The sequence below is a fragment of the Equus asinus genome, chromosome 10 (genome assembly GCF_041296235.1).
Source record: "Equus asinus isolate D_3611 breed Donkey chromosome 10, EquAss-T2T_v2, whole genome shotgun sequence".
In the NCBI taxonomy this organism is placed as follows: Eukaryota; Metazoa; Chordata; class Mammalia; order Perissodactyla; family Equidae; genus Equus; species Equus asinus.
Window position 1 is genome coordinate 18,450,122 of NC_091799.1, and position 15,207 is coordinate 18,465,328.

A 15,207-nucleotide genomic window follows, 5' to 3' on the forward strand; every position below is an offset into this window, starting at 1 on the left:
GGCTCTGGTGAAGCCTGTAAACTCTTCTCAGAATAATGTTTTCAAATGCATAAAATAAAATATAAAGGAAATCAGTAATACTGAAATACAGTTATCAAACTACTAAAAAGCAAATGAGTGATGTGGCTCTACATGTGCTTTTCTTTTTGAGGAAGATTAGCCCTGACCTCACATCCGCCACCAATCCTCCTCTTTTTGCTGAGGAAGATTGTCCCTGAGCTAACACCTGTGCCCATTTTCCTCTACTTTATATGTGGACGCCTGCCACAGCATGGCTTGCCAAGTGATGCGTAGGTCTGCACCCGGAATCCGAACTGGCGAACCCCTGGCTGCTGTAGCAGAGTGCACGAACTTAACTGCTGCCCCGCCAGGCCAGCCCCGCATGTGCTTTCCATTAATGCACTAATAACAAGACCTAGGGGGAAGCTCCGCTACTGTACTGCTATTCAAAGAGATGAGCACGAATGATACATCCGAGATACCAAGACGTCTGTGGTTTCCCTTGCAGATAAAAATCACAGACACTGCGAACATTCTAGTAGTTTAATACTTATCATTAAAGAAGTTAGAGGTCAAGGAAAACAAAGACATAATTTTTTCCCACCCAAGTTCAGAGACCCTTGAATTCTATCCAAGGACCCTGGCCACCTGCTGTGTCACATTTCCCTCTGCCTGACAGTGCTTTCCTCTGGACCAAGGCCCAAGAGTGGTCTGTGGTCCCCATGGCCACAAGGTCTTTAAGTCAAGCTTGTGTAGGCCCAGCCTTTTCTTCCTAAGGAAACCACCTCAAATCTGGGCCAAGAGCCTCGAGGAAGAAACTCAAATGGCGATCAGACTGAGGACACGTTATGACGTGTGTAGCTGACGTGGGTTCAGTCACTCAGATGGAGAGCAGAGAACGTGGCTCGTCTTGTCTCCGTTCCCTGGGCTCCTTGAGGCTCCTGTTTCTTCACTTCCCAGCTAACATTAGAACCCTGACAGTCAAGATGTGCTCTCTCGACCAGCAGCAGCATCTGCATTACCCGGGAGCTTGTTAGAAATGCAGCATCTTGGTCTCCACTCCAGATGTATTGAATCCAAAGCTGGAGTTTAAAAGACCCCCAAGTGATCTGCATCTACACAAACGCTGAACCAGACCTGCCTGTGAAGGGGTGAAGGTGCCTGGAGACCTTACAGCCCCACCGAGTTTGCCTGGAGAGAACCCAAGACCCAGGCAACTGGGGGTTTTGTCATGCGACATGGGCTACCAAGGAGACTAGCATGGCCTATTCTGAATGTCACTGCAGACAGGGGTCCTGGACCAGACGGCGTTCAGAGCTTTTTCTTTCCAGCACGGTCATGGGGGAAGGATAGAACCAGGGGGGACTGGCAGACAACTGGGCAAGTTAAAGATGGGGCTTTTGTAAAAGGGTTCTTCTCTGATTTGGCCTTGGACCAGGACCCTGCCAGAGTCTCGTGGCACAGGTAATGTCAGGGCATCCCTGAAATCTCCCAAGACCCTTTCAGCCACATGGTCTCTGCCTCATCCAGGACTAGGTTATTGATTCCAAGACCCTCAGGCTGTGGCTCCAGGGGTGATGGCACCAGTAGCTGTAGGTGAGGCCACAGAAAGGACTCCTGCAGCCACGTGCCATGCACACCACTCAGTGGACACACCGACCAGGATCTAAGTAGCTTTTTTGGACCACTGAGGGGACCCTGTGAACATCAGAACCTAGAGCAAAGGGAAAGCAGCGGCCTCAAAAGTTCTACTATTTCAAAACGCACATTTAGCAGAGGAGGAAACAGGGCTGAGAGAAGCAGCAGCACCAGCTCCAGGCCCGCGGCCTACCTTTGTCGGGGTTGTTCAGCTGGAAGATATCTGGGTGCTCAGGGTCGTCAGGCAGCTGCACCATCCAGCCCACGATGGAGACCTTTTTGCCCGGTGTGGATTTATACTGGAGAGGAATAAGAGCACAGCTGGGGGGCCCATGCCCTCCACTCCTCAAGGAAGGCCGACGTGTGCCCCGCCACCGCCTTCCCCACCCCCACCTGCTCCCCTGCAGTTCACACCAGATGCCGTCCAGCACCCACAGTCCTTTCAGGGGCTTACGTGTTTCCGGTCTGTGCCACGCAAGGACTTGGCTCCATAATACAGGAGGGTGGATCCTGAGAGTATGACCCAGTACCTGGTCCACGAGGACAGCTACAGAGGAAGGGGAGGCAGAGTGACAAGACTGCACATGGTGGGGTGCAGTCCCCCCGCTGCCTGATTACAGACACCGCCACGCGGGTGGAAGGGTGCCCCCGCCTCACCATCAGTGCCGGCGCAGGCTTCCTCTCCTCCCCCGCTCCACCTCCCTTCTCAGGGCCCCTCCACCCAGGGCCGAGAGCAGGGAGCCTCTCCTCATCAGTGCCTCTGAGTTCATCCACCCGAAGCCCCACTTCCCCTCTCCGCTCCTGTACTCAGAGCCTTTCCTCTTTCCACCTTGTCTATGGCAGTGCCAAGGCCCAATTTTTACATGTTCAGGTGACCTGGGCCCAAGAATGTCCTGGGGAAAAACATTTTTAAAACATAGACATGCTACACCACAGCCTAGAAGAACCGTAACGTCTGCGATGGGTTGCTCTGGCTGAGATGGAAGGGCAAGGCTTTTGAAGCGCTTATAGCTAGAGGGGGGAACAGCCCACAGGGCCAAGCTGCTTAGTTTCAGCTTCTCCAGGCGCGACGGCTGGAATTCCCTGTTCGGGGCTCTGCTCCTTGGTTCGGGGAAAGTCACCTCAGTGGGCCTTTTGGTTCTGCAGGAAGGAAGAGGGCTGAGCGCACAGGAGCAGACTGCTCTGCATCACAATCTGCAAGGCCCCTCTTCCCAGGTGGGGCTGTGTCGCCGGGGGCAGTGATAGCTGTGCCTTTCAGACCTTTTTGACAACGCCCACAGGTGTGTACAACACACATACATGCATATGTATGTCGAACTGAAAGAAGCTTCATGAAACAATACTTACCTTTACTATGTGAAAGGAACTCCGACATTTTCCAGTCTGTTCGATTTTATTCTACTCAAAAATATGGGGCATGAGCCACGGAACTGATTTCACTCCTCTCTACTGGGCCCACCGGCATTTGAGAAAACGCTGCTCTTAGCATACTCTCTCATGCTGGCCTCAGACTGCCTGGGGCCTGGCTCTGGATGCAGGAGAGAGGCAGGCAGGTCTGTGCACCAGGCCAGATATAGGGCCCCATGTCACAGGATGCTTTGGGACACTCTGAGCCCAAGGGACCGAGTGTGGTCCAGGGCTGGGGTGAAGACTCTCCTTGTCACCCACGAACCACCTGGCACCTGAAGACAGGGGAGCGTCTGGCACCTGGGCTGGGGGGCTGGCATCTTCACGGTGGGCGTTGATAGGAGGGGCATCTCCAGTGGCTCCGTGGGTAGTGGACAGGGGCAGGGAGGGGCCAGAGCAGGAGAGGAAGGGCAGAGCGGCACAAGCAGAAGATGCCTGGAGATGCAGCTCACAGGTGGGTTTGCTGGCAGCCTGCGGAGGCCGCTCCGGGGAAATCACAGTGAGGCCTTTGCAAGGGGCTGAGGCCCTGCTGTGGGTGGGGGTCATGGAGCCAGCAACATCTGGGTCCAGCACAAGTGACTCGGGGACTAGTGGTGGAGCCTGAAGGTCCCCCTGATCCCTTGTCCCTGTCCTCTCCACCACTTGTTTTATGATGCTGGTGGAAGGAGAGAGGGAATCTGCATCTGGGAATTCCGTGCAGGCTGACCTTCTCAGGGGCAGTGTCCACCCTAACTCCCAGGGTCTCCGGGCTTCCACCTGCCCTCAGGGTCGTTGCACAGACCCTGTTCACTGCATGCGCACTGTGTGCACTGCTGCACACATGATATTCTTGCCAAATCCTGTAGGACACAGGCACTATTTTATCCCAATTCCAAATGTGGAAACTGAGGCCTTTGCCCACTTGGTGGCACAGCCAGGGCCTGAACCCTGGGTGGCTGGTCTCTGGGGCCCAGGCCCCTCACTGATGCCCAGGCCTCTTCTGGATGGACGTGCGTCTGCACTCACCGCAGGCTTCCGTCCCTCCTTGAGCAGAGTCTTCCTTCTCAGAGGCCCCTCCATGGTGGGCACTGCTGCTGAGCTCCCCAGCGTACAGATGCACGGGCCGGTGGGGCTGAGGGGAGACCACTGGTCAGACACTGCCCTGGAGGAGCTGACGTCGGCACCCTCTCACTCTCTGGGGCCCACGAGTCCCCCACTGCCAAGTCCACGATGCTGCCACAGGCCACAGGACTCAACAGTGCAGTGGCAAGGCCAGGGAGGCCCGAGGACACAGAGAGCATTGAAGGAAGGTGGCCCTGGGCTCACCCACAGCTGAGAACTTTTGCCTCTCTCGTCTTTCTGAGCGCTGCAACACACTAGCCTTGGTGACCAGGTTCCCTGTAACCCAGGCCTCTGGCAGCACCCTCACCCTATGCTGACCTCTGCTGTGGCCTCCTCCTGGCCGCTCCCCTGGGCTCCCACCTGTGGGCTTCCTCTCCACCTGGGGAGCTTGGGGCCCGGGCAGCCCCTCCTTCTTGTGTTGGCAGGAGCCTTGGAGGAGCAGTGAGGCAGGGGAGAGGCTGGGTGGAGTGAGAAGGGGCTGCGGGCCCACACACCGCCTCACCCTGCACCTTTTCCTCAGGGCTCCGCTCACCCTCTGCCATGGGGATTCAGGCGCCACCTGGAGGTGAAGACGTCCAAGTGCAGCACCAGCCCAGCCCTCTCTCCCGAGCTCCAGCCCTGCACGCAGGAGCTTCTGCTCACTGGATAGGCACCTCCCTCGAGCTGGCAGCGCCTGTCCCTCAAGAAACTCTTCCTCCACAGCCCAGTGAACAGCACCACCATCCACGTGGCTGCTTGAGCCAGAAACCTGGGAATTTTCTTCTCTTACCCCTCTGCCCCTGCAACTTAATCAACACCAAGGATGCATTGATCCTATGTCCTAAATCTGCCTGACTGTCCCTCTCAGCCATCCCACTCCCCCCACCTTAGGCCAGAGCTTGATCTTCCCTTGAATGACTGCCTGATGCCCTCCCCTGGCTTCCCTGCATCCACTCTTGCCTTCCTCGAGTGCTCTCTCCACACCGTGGCCAGGATGACCTGGTCATGTCCCCATCCTTCCCCCTACCCATCCAACTCCTCAGTACTTTTGAGACTACCATTCTTACCCACTGCTGGACATGGCTCCCTCCCACCTCTCCAGCCTCACTTTGCACCCCTCTCCCCTCTCTCATTTCCTGCAACACTGCCTTTCCTTCACTCATGGAGTCATTCTGCTCTTCCGGCCTCAGGGCCCTGGGGGCTGTCCCTTGGCTGGGGCACCCCTACTGCCTGTATGCCTCCCCTCCCTGTGTTCGGTTAGTCCCTATCATTCTTCCAGGGAAGGCTTCCCTGTTCTCCCCTTCCAGGGCACCCCACCTCCTCTCTGGGACCACGGGCATCTGTGACTTTCTGTTCCGTTTCTGTCTCTTCTGTAGCAGCAGCCTCACGGACTGCAGCAGAGGCTGTGTCCGCCTCGTTTGCAGCCTCTAGCACAGTGCTTAGCATCCAACAAGCACCCTATAGCTATTTGCTGAATGACTGAACACACAAATAAACAAATACCTGTAGACACAGCTCCGGGTTCTAGGAGAATTCCGAACTGGAACCCGCCAATTGGGCCCCAGCGTGGCATAGAGACGTCCCCTGCTTCAGAGGAAAAGGGTTGAGTTTTAGCAACAGCGTGGAAAGACCAGAAACTCCAAAGGAGACAAGAGCATCTCAGACTGTGGTCACTAGCTCAGGAAGCCCCAACCCCAGCTCTACCCCCAAGCCTCCTCGGTCACACTGCAAGCACATCTGGGGCACAGCTGGAGATGCCAGGTCAGTGAGCACAACATCCCAGAGCCTCCATCTGGGCAAGTCCCCAAGTCTCTGGGTAATTATTTCCTTAACTTTTTAACTAAATGTTTACCCTTCTTCTAGTGTCAAGGGGATGACTAAAATCTGGGCACACCCACTTACCCCAATGTGAGGCTGAGATGTTTAATAGAAAATGCAGTACAGCCCAAATATTCCATGGTAAATCCAATTAAAAGTGCACACACAGACACAGGATTGTGGGCAGCCTTGCACCTCAGGCCCGGCGGGGCAGATGCAGCATCACCATTCACCAGGGCACAGGTGAATTCCTCTGTTTGCTTTGCTGTCTCCACCGACAGTCTCCTCTGCTGGCCCCAGGTGGTCCCCTGCAAACCTGCTCTGCGACCTGCTGCTGCGTCCGAGAGCTGTGCTCCAGGATCTCTCGTGGGCTGCCATCTGGCTTCTCTCTCACCTGCAGTTCCCCAGCAGTGAGCTTTCCAGGGCAAGGTGGGCCTTCCAGGGTAAGCAGGAAGCTTAACCTATTTGGGGGGAAGCTTCCATCTCTCTCTCTCTCTCTCTTCTCTTTATCCTTTCTTCTCTTAGGAGAATGACTTCCTGTGTCCACTTGGTCCTCAACCTTCTCTCCACCCCTGCAGCATGGTCCATCCCTGGGCTATAGCTTACTTTGCCCATTGGCCAAACAATGCTGTAACCCAATTTACAAAGCCAGATGAGGTTCAGACTTCCTTTTCAAATATTACCTCTGTTCTCCACTGCCAGTCCTAGGTTGCTGAATATTGCCCTATGGCAATGGACACCTGTGGGTGACGTGGGGACGTCCTCCTTCATTGCAGCAGTGCATCAAACCATAATTGAGCTCAGGTTGCTCCATGAGGGGACTGCCTGACCCTCCATCCTCCACTCAAGAAGAAACTGTTGTTGATGGCCGTCTTAGGTCTGTTGTCCAGGGGCTCAAGTTCAGGGCTGGTGGGAGTGTGGTGGCAATCTAGGCAATCTAGGTCGACCGCTCCGGGATCCCACACCTTCTGCCCATCAGTTACTCCTCTTTAGGTGATAAAAAGCCGCAGCCTGTGCTTGGCCCCCCAAGTCATCGAATGCGACAGGTCTTGGACCTTTCCCCATCACACCCCCATGGCAGATGATGGTCACAGGCTGATCCCACCCCTACCCCCACCATGAGCTGTGACACAGACGAGGCCGTGGCATGCCCAGCTCCCAGCCCACAGGCCAGATTGCCCTCTCCCTCTTCCATTCAGAAAGAGGCTTGCGATGCAGTGATTAAACATGACACGCTACAGATAACGATGAACCCGCTCTAATGAATGAAAAGCTTCAGTACTTTCACCATTACTGGCAACACCCGGGGAGCACCTCGTGCCATGCGTGTTCAGCAGGCTGCTCACAGGGATCACTAACAGCCGGCCTCCAGGGTCGCTTTCCTCCCCAGCCAGAACCGGGGATTTCTTATGAGTCAGGGCAGGGTCTGAGAGTGAACTTTCCTGCGGTCACATCCCGCATGCCCAGAGGACGTCTCCTTGTTTGGTCTGGACTCCGGCTCTGAGCCGCCGCCTGTCTGGAGTTGGAGGTCGGGTTGGAGCCTCCCTCCCCAGAGCTGGATCCTCTGGCCCCTTCTCCACCTTTCTTCTCAAGAGTCTTGTTCCCCTGGGATCCCAGGAAAATGTGTGATGGGTGGGCCGTCCACAATTACTAGTAGCTCCACGAACAGGGCAATGCAGTCAGCGCTGCCACCTTTTCTCCATCATCTCTCCCCTTTGTGAGATTGTCTGTGGCTGCATGCTTAACAGATGTTTGGCAGGACTGACGCTTGTTGATGGAAAGCTTTAAATCAGCATTTTCCAACCAGTCTAGCCTTTTCAGCAGTCTTTCCTCATGTTCTTCCTAAAGGAGTGGGGTGCTCCCAAGTGCATGGGCTGTGGGGGTGTGCATGGACACCAAGGTCACTGGGGCAGCTCATGGAAGAGTTAGTAGTGAACAAGTGCTCATATGCGCTGGGCCTTTGCACTCCTTATCTCACTGGAGCTCTAAGCACCATTATCCTCCCCAGAATGGGGAAACTGAGGCTCAGGGATGTGAAGACACCTGACCGAGGCATGAGCCTAGTAAGCTAGGATTTCAACCCAGGTCTGTTTAACTCTATAGCCCGAGCTCCTCCCACACCTCTCAGGGTTGGGGAGAGGCTGAGGAGTCGCATGTGGCCTATGCGTCACATGTGTCTCCTATGGAGTCTGGCACAGGGACTGGGTCCATGTTTGGGGCCAGCATCGTGTGGGTGGCCTCCTGGCATTCTGCTCTCAGAGGCACCACTGTTGTCGGTTTCTGCCGCAGCTCACACTGAATGGGCTTTGTCAGTGTCTGTGAGACTGGATGGCCACAATTGTTAGGCCTGGATCTCCTGGGGTGGGGCTACCTCCCGGGTCTCTGGTCCTTGGCTTCCTGACGGAGTATTCTCCTGGTGGTTTTGGCTGCCTGGCACTTAGGAGCAGTTGCCATTCCTCAACTGCTGACTATGAGACAACTTAGTGCTTTCGCACGCCATTCCTCCCAACTCTGTGAGGGGCACTGTTCTCACTCTCTTAGATGAGGAAACTGAGGCTCAAGGAGGTGAAGCCACCTGTCCCACCCCACTGGCCCATCATTAGGGAGGGAGATGCAAGTACCCACAAAGGGCAGCTTGCTTTCCCATGTGAGTGGAGGGTCCAAGTCAGTCAAGCTGCTCCAGGTGGGGGAACTCAGAGCCTGCTCCCCCTGGAGCTTGAGGGGTGACCCTGGCCTTGAAGGATAGTATAATGGTGACTTTTCCCCGAGGCCAGCTTTTAGGGGGAAAGAGTCAGGGTTGTAGTGGCCAGCCTTTCCTCTCAAGGTGAGCCCTGCAGGGCTGGAGGAGGTGGGGCGGCTCTGGCTGGGCCTGGGCAGGCTAGCATCAGCACAGAGGGGCAGGATCTTCAGCTACCGGAACCAGACAATCTGATCACTTCCCTGATTTCAACGTTCAGGGTCAGAAAATGCAAAATAAACACGCAGTGGTATCTGGTAAATTCCAGAAATCATGCGATTTCTCTGACTGACACGGGAACTCCTACTCCAGAACCACAGACACCTTTCCAAGCCTCTTGCTGGGAACATGTGGCTCAACAGAATGTAACCCAGGAAGGTCATTTCACTGTTCAGGGATGGGTCCTGGAGGGTGGCAGGGAGGAGGGTGGCAGCAGGCAATCCTCCTCATGGGAAGTCTGATCTGGAGAAGATGTAGGCTGGCAACCAAGAACACCTCAGTCCCAAAGGGTGTGCAAGAAGATGATGATGATGATGATGATGATGATGATGATGATGGAGATGATGATGATGGAGATGATGATGATGATTATGGGGATGAAATGAAGAAGAGGAAGAGGAGGATGGCATGATGGGGATGATGGGGATGAAGGGGATAACGGATGCTGGGCAATGTGCTAAGCAGTACTTCTTCATTATCTTGTTTAATCCCACAACACTGTGAGGCAGGCGCCATTCTTATTTCCACCTTATAGATAAGGAATCTGAGGCTTGGAGAGGGGGAGTAACTTGCCCAAGGTCACAACACTAGAGAGAAGAAGAATAGGTTGTGCTGTTGAGGTGGAAGCAGCCAGGGTCCTGCTTGGGCCAACTGCATCAGGAGAATTCAGCCTACCCAAGGCGGGTCTGAAGGGCATCTCCCCCTCAATAGTTCTCCAGGCACACATTAGATGGTAGGTATCTTGGGGGTTAAACTGCATACAACCCTAAGTCCCTGCTGCTGGCCTAGGAGAGTGGGGAGCAGGGAGAGGTCTTGAATAATAATTACACTGAGGCCTCAGTAATCTTGTCTCAGCAGAAGCAGGGACTCCTCGATTCTTCCATCTCAAGTGCTATGCATCAGCAGTGTCCGCCTGCACCAGCAAAGCCCTGATGGGAAGCCAGGGTTTGGTCTTGGCCGCTTCCTGATAACGCGCCCTCATTTGCAGGCAGGAAGCTGCCACCCTGAGTTCTGCTGGGGCTGGGAAGTCTCCTCCAGCAGCACTTGTTAAAGGACTTTTCCTGCCTGTGCTTCACTCATTCTTCTCTGGGCAAGGTCCCTGATCCACTGAGTGGTCCCCAGGAGCCATATTTGTCCTGAATGTTTAGCTGAGTGGACAGAACAACACCTGATCCAAGCCAAGTCAATCAGATTTTCCCTTCTGGCAACTAGGAACCAGATTTGAGAGACTGAAAGTCAGGCTCTGCGGGCTGGGTGAAGCTATAACACGTAAACCTGGGAGCTGTGAGGTGTCCATCTTCCCCTCTGTGAGCTGAGAAGTCTAGAAATCTGGTCTGCAGAGAGAGAGGGGAGTATGGCCGATCTACACAGAGAAGGATGGACACAAGACAGCAGGAGAGTCCTCCCCACTTTCTAGGACCTGACTCAGAGGGGTTGTAGTATTGGACAGAGAGGCTGTGAGCAGAGATTTCTCAGCTACCTGTGAAGCTGCAGCAGCTAGTGGGCAGGCCTAACCCTTGTCCACTGGGGCCCAAGGTCAGGGTCAAGCAAAAGACCCAGGGACCACTGCCCACTGTTCTCCCTCAGAGGGGCCTGAACTCCTGGTGGAGCCTCACTTGCTAGGCTTCAGTGTTTGTTGCAGGGAGCAAGGCAAGAGACGGCATCTTTAGGGGAAACCAAAATCAGAAGCTTGGCACATCATTCAACTGGGCTGCCACTCGAGGCAGAGGCAGAAGGGAGGCACAGAGCAGGATGGGCTGGGGAAACGGACTGAGGAGTGGGCAGGGCAAGGACACGAGCCTGGGGGGTTCCTGGGCCTCAGCCATGGGAGGCAGGGCAACCAGGCCCTCTGAGAGAGTCACCCTGAAAACAGTCACTCTCGGGGTTGTACTTCAGTCAAAGCGGACCCCTCACCTCCAGGCTCGCTTCCAGAGCTTCACCTCCCTCTCCTGAAATGCTGCAGAGTTTGGGGCTCAGAGGCAGCCCTTACACCCTGGCAAACTTGGGGAATCTGCCAGAGTCCTCTGATCTTCCCAAGGAAGGAAAGGAGTGTCTTTAAAAACTCTGATTCGGGGCTAGCAGGCTTGGGGCTCTGCTGCCACGACTCCACTTTCCTGGAGTCTCCCTAAGGATGTTGGAAGACACCTCCAGCTAAAAAGAACACGGCAAGCTCATACAAGGCAGAAATTGCATCACTCACCCTCGACACCCTAGAGAAGCTGCAAGTTGACTGTCTGCAGAGCCCTCTTAAAGGGGCCCTCTCCTGGCTCTGTGTCAGCGTCATCCTGGAGCCAACCAGGGCTGGTGGACGCTTGCCTTCATGTGGCCCACCCATCCCGTGATGACTGAACTGCCACAGGGGGAATTCCCTCTTTGCTCCACCCAGCTTTAGACCCCTCGACTACTTGCTTGCTGGCAAGAGGTACCTACTGCCTGAAACTCACAAAAATCCCAAAGCAAGTTTCCCCAGTGGAGCCACTTCACCCATGTGCTACGTATTTCCCGTGAGCATCCTGACTGTAGATGAGGAACCTGAGGCTCGGAGTGGTTGAGAGACATGCCCAAGGTCACCGAGAGAGTGAGCATCCTGACTTCAGGCCCCTCCCAGCGCTGCTGGCAGTGTCCGGAAGCCAGACCATGGCCTTTCCCCGCAGAGGCACACGAAGAACTTCAGAGGCAGGACATGTCACGGAGCCCAGCACTCCTGCAGTGACGCTTAGAGACGTCAAGCATTCCTGGGCCACCTCTCCCATCCTGGTACGTGGCTCAGGCCTGGCAGCCTCCTCAGGGCCCTCTGCAGTCCTCTTCACCAATGTCCTTGGACTTCTGCTTAACCATTGCCTCTACCAGAAGCCACCAAACTTGGGTCACCCTGTCAGACATCCCCATTACCTTCTGCTCGTCTTCTTCATGAGCAACATGAAGGACCTGGCATCACTGATTTAATCTGTCTCCCGACTTGACTGTGAGCTGTGACTGCTGCATCCCTCCCCCTCTCTGGGAAGGAAGGACAGGGGCTGTCACACTTTCCTCTCCCTCCCCCGCTCTCTCCCCGCAGAGGGGCTTCCTCCAAGGACCACTCTGCCTCCTAGTCTTTCCACCACCCGTATTTTGGGCCCGTCTCTCATGTCTGTCACGTGAGAATGCCCTTCCACACAGACAGGTGATGCCACACTAGAGAAGATGGATGGCCGAGTGTTTTTAATGAACTTGGTGACGTACTTTCATATTTCACCTCTTAAAAACTGATCAGTAAACATTTCTGATTCTATCTTCTTTAAAAGAGTGATATGTTAATTTTTTTCTGGGTGTAAAAGAAACATTTACCCACTGTGGAAAATTTGGAGAATACAGAAAAAAAAAAATTAAGAAAAGAAACTCACTCAATAACCCTACAACTCAGACATAATCAAGATGAAAGATATTATCTATCTTCATACATACCCATATGTTCACCTCTATCATCCATTTTGTTCCTCTACCACAAAACCTCGTTTAAACTTTTTAACTCTTAGACTAATATTCTTGTTCTCACTTTAGTGCCAAATCAGGCATGAAGAAGCACCTGTCACCCCTTACTGATGGGCCTGCCTGAAATATTCCCTTCTCCCTCTGACTCCTGAGAAGCCTGAGGTTTGCTCGAAGGTCTGCATGGTGCGGAGTCTGTAGTCCCTACCTTCTGTCAACTAAGGCCACATTGAAAATGCCCTTTCAGGGCTGCCTTCCTGCCCTTCCGCAGAAAGCGAGTGTGACGCAGGGCTCTCCTGCTTTTGTCCCCACTCCCAGGATACTGAGGCAAGAAAGCCGCAGGCTGGGACATGAGGTAGAGTCCTAAGAGAGGAGGACCCCTAGCCCCTCCCCAGTGACTCTGGCCTCTGGTTCTCGAGGGCCCTGACCCAGGACCACCACTTTGCTCTCCCTCTGGGCCCTGAAGATAGGAGAAGGTCTTTAGGGGGCTGGGAACTGACCAACACCTCCCTGGGTCTGGCTGCTTCAGGGCTCCAGTCTGTTCCTCCTACTCCCTGCCCTGCCCCCACCCCAACACAGCCCGCAGGCCCTGTGACCTTGCTGAGGCTGAGATGGATGAGGGGCAGGAGGCTAAGAGCAGTAGCAGAAGGTCCTCTTTGCTCCCTGAGTGCTCACTCCACAGTCCCAGCAAGAACAGGGGTTGGTGGCCACGCCACCCCTCCACCGGACTCACTCCCACAGAGAGCAGTGCGGTGGGTCCCTAAGACTGTGTGGGCTCCAATGTGGGCGTTCCTGAAGGCTGGCCACTTCAGGGAAGCACTGGACACAGCCTGAGCTCTGCCTTCCACCCAAGGTCTGCCTTCAGGCCACTTCAGGCACTGAAACGTGCATGTGTATAAACTCAGGGAAGGCAAACTTGCAGGGCAGAGCCAAAGGATCCCACCCTCAGCTGGACAACGGGAACCCTCCTACCCGCCTGGTCACAGCGGCATAAAGGGTGATTAAGATGTGCTCTCAGACCAACAGAGGGGCGTGTGCTGGTGATGGGGATCACGGGCCTGCAGCCTCCCTGCCCTTCAGGCTGGTGTCTGGCTCCATTTTTATTCCTGGCCTGGGCCAAGCTTGTCACCAGGGCCAGGGTTGCTGGTTGGCAAGTCAATAGAAGGTTGTGGCCCCTAAGTTTCAGGGCTGTGGGACAAGATGCTGCCCCCACCCTAGTCTGGGAACTGGAGAAGCCAGGACCTCTTTCTTTCTCACACCTCCTTCCTCTGGGTGGGGCCCAGCAGCTGCTGGGGTCTGCGCCCTTGGCTCTGGTTCTGAGGCCACCATCTGCCCATGCAGGTGTAAAGATGCTGAGAGAGCTGCGTTCTCAGAGCATCTGCCAGGAACAGCAGGCGGGGTCTCCAAGAGGGGAGGCGCCTTTTTGCTGAAAAGTGTTTTGGAGGCTCTTTTGGGGCAGATGCTGGCCTGCAGGTCTAGGCAGGGTGATGCCTGGCTTCCAGAGAAGAGGGAGTCTGCCCCCTTTATAGAACAGGAGCAGTGTCACCTGGGGGAGGCCTAGGGATGGAAGGAGGACCCAGTGGGGCTGAGCATTGGGTGGGTGAAGGTTAGGACTAAGGAGGCCCAGGTGGCAATGTGAACTGTGGTCACTGAACTGTGAGAGAAGATCAACCTTTAACAAAGATTTTCAAAGCGTGTGAGGTACATCCTCCCCTCCAACTCTCCCATGGGGTCTTCAGGAAAGTCTAGAATGCTCACATGCTTTTGAGGGAATGGGTTCTTTCTGGTGGACGTGAAAAGAGGCTAATGCAGGATGGAAATGGAGACTGGGGCCGGGCCACAGGAGCTGGAGGCCAAGGGGCAGCTGACATCTGGATCTGGAGGACTGCCTTGGGTCTCAGAAGGGACTGGAGGGGACATCCTAGCCCCACTGGCATCTTCCGAAACAGGTGGTCTCCTGCTCCCCTCAGCAGGGAGGTGCTGGACCAGGAGCTAGGCCCCAAGAGAATGGGAAAGAGGACCTTCTCCCTGAAGGACCACTCTGAATGCCGCCGGAGGCAGGGCTGGGCCTCTGCAGAGGTGAGCCGGCTGGGAGGGCAGCGCTTGCAGGAGATCCCACCCGAAAAGCATGTGCGATAGACACTCAGATGGACCATGAATCGAATGCTAACTCTAAGTGCAGGAGAGAAAAGAGAAATGCTACATCGGACAGTATTCACCACGGAATTAGTACAGCACCGTCTCCCCGGGCAGGAATTCTCTCACCGCCTTCCCTCCTGGCGGCTCTGACCTCGGTTGTGGGTGCTGCGCAGGAACCGTATCTGCTACCCTCGGTGACTGAGTGCGGTGTCTGGCAGGGACAGTTGCTTAACAAACAGCTACTGAATGAATGAATGAATGAATGAATGAATGAGGGAATGAGGGAATGAGGGCATGAAAGGATGAATGAGCCAATGAATAGGTCCAGGTCTGGATGGTATTCAGGATCTTGGCACTGGGCCTGCATTTCCACTCAACGTCCCCTCACTGGCCTTTGGCCAGGGGACATACTGGCTTCCTGTAAGCCCCCTTCCTCAGGGTGCCCCCGGGAGTCCCCTGACTGGGGCTGAGAAAAGTCAACCTCTTGCCGATCAGATCTGGAGTCTGTCTGCCCATGGTGCCTGTCTGGTTCTCACCCCACTGCTGGGGCAGCCCCAGAACGAGGGCACGGGTGCCCATTTGCCTGAGCTCTCCAAATGAGAACAGAGCAAATGGCCCTCCAGGAGTCCTGGGGTGGGGACAGAGGGAAGAGCCTCCGAGGGCCCATGGCATTGCTCCTCCCCCTCTCCAGCTCTCTATCC

The 15,207-nt window shown here is 55.0% G+C and overlaps 1 protein-coding gene across 29 annotated transcripts in view; it reads right to left on the reverse strand.

Annotated features, from left to right (window-relative positions):
- Positions 1–15,207, reverse strand: part of RALGPS1 (Ral GEF with PH domain and SH3 binding motif 1) — a 308,501-nt gene that overhangs the window by 8,786 nt on the left and 284,508 nt on the right. For 23 of the 29 annotated variants that reach the window (XR_011506216.1, XM_070518724.1, XM_070518730.1 and 20 more), the window contains 4 exons: positions 5,629–5,712; positions 4,051–4,156; positions 2,093–2,185; positions 1,832–1,937 (listed from right to left, as the gene is read on the reverse strand). Coding sequence is in view for 28 of the 29 variants with exons in the window: in XM_070518724.1 (XP_070374825.1) it covers positions 1,832–1,937; positions 2,093–2,185; positions 4,051–4,156; positions 5,629–5,712 (389 nt within the window). In the remaining variant the exon portion in view is untranslated. The remainder of the gene's footprint in view (positions 1–1,831; positions 1,938–2,092; positions 2,186–4,050; positions 4,157–5,628; positions 5,713–15,207) is intronic. The other 6 variants (XM_070518725.1, XM_070518735.1, XM_044778738.2 and 3 more) reach the window with 1 other exon arrangement.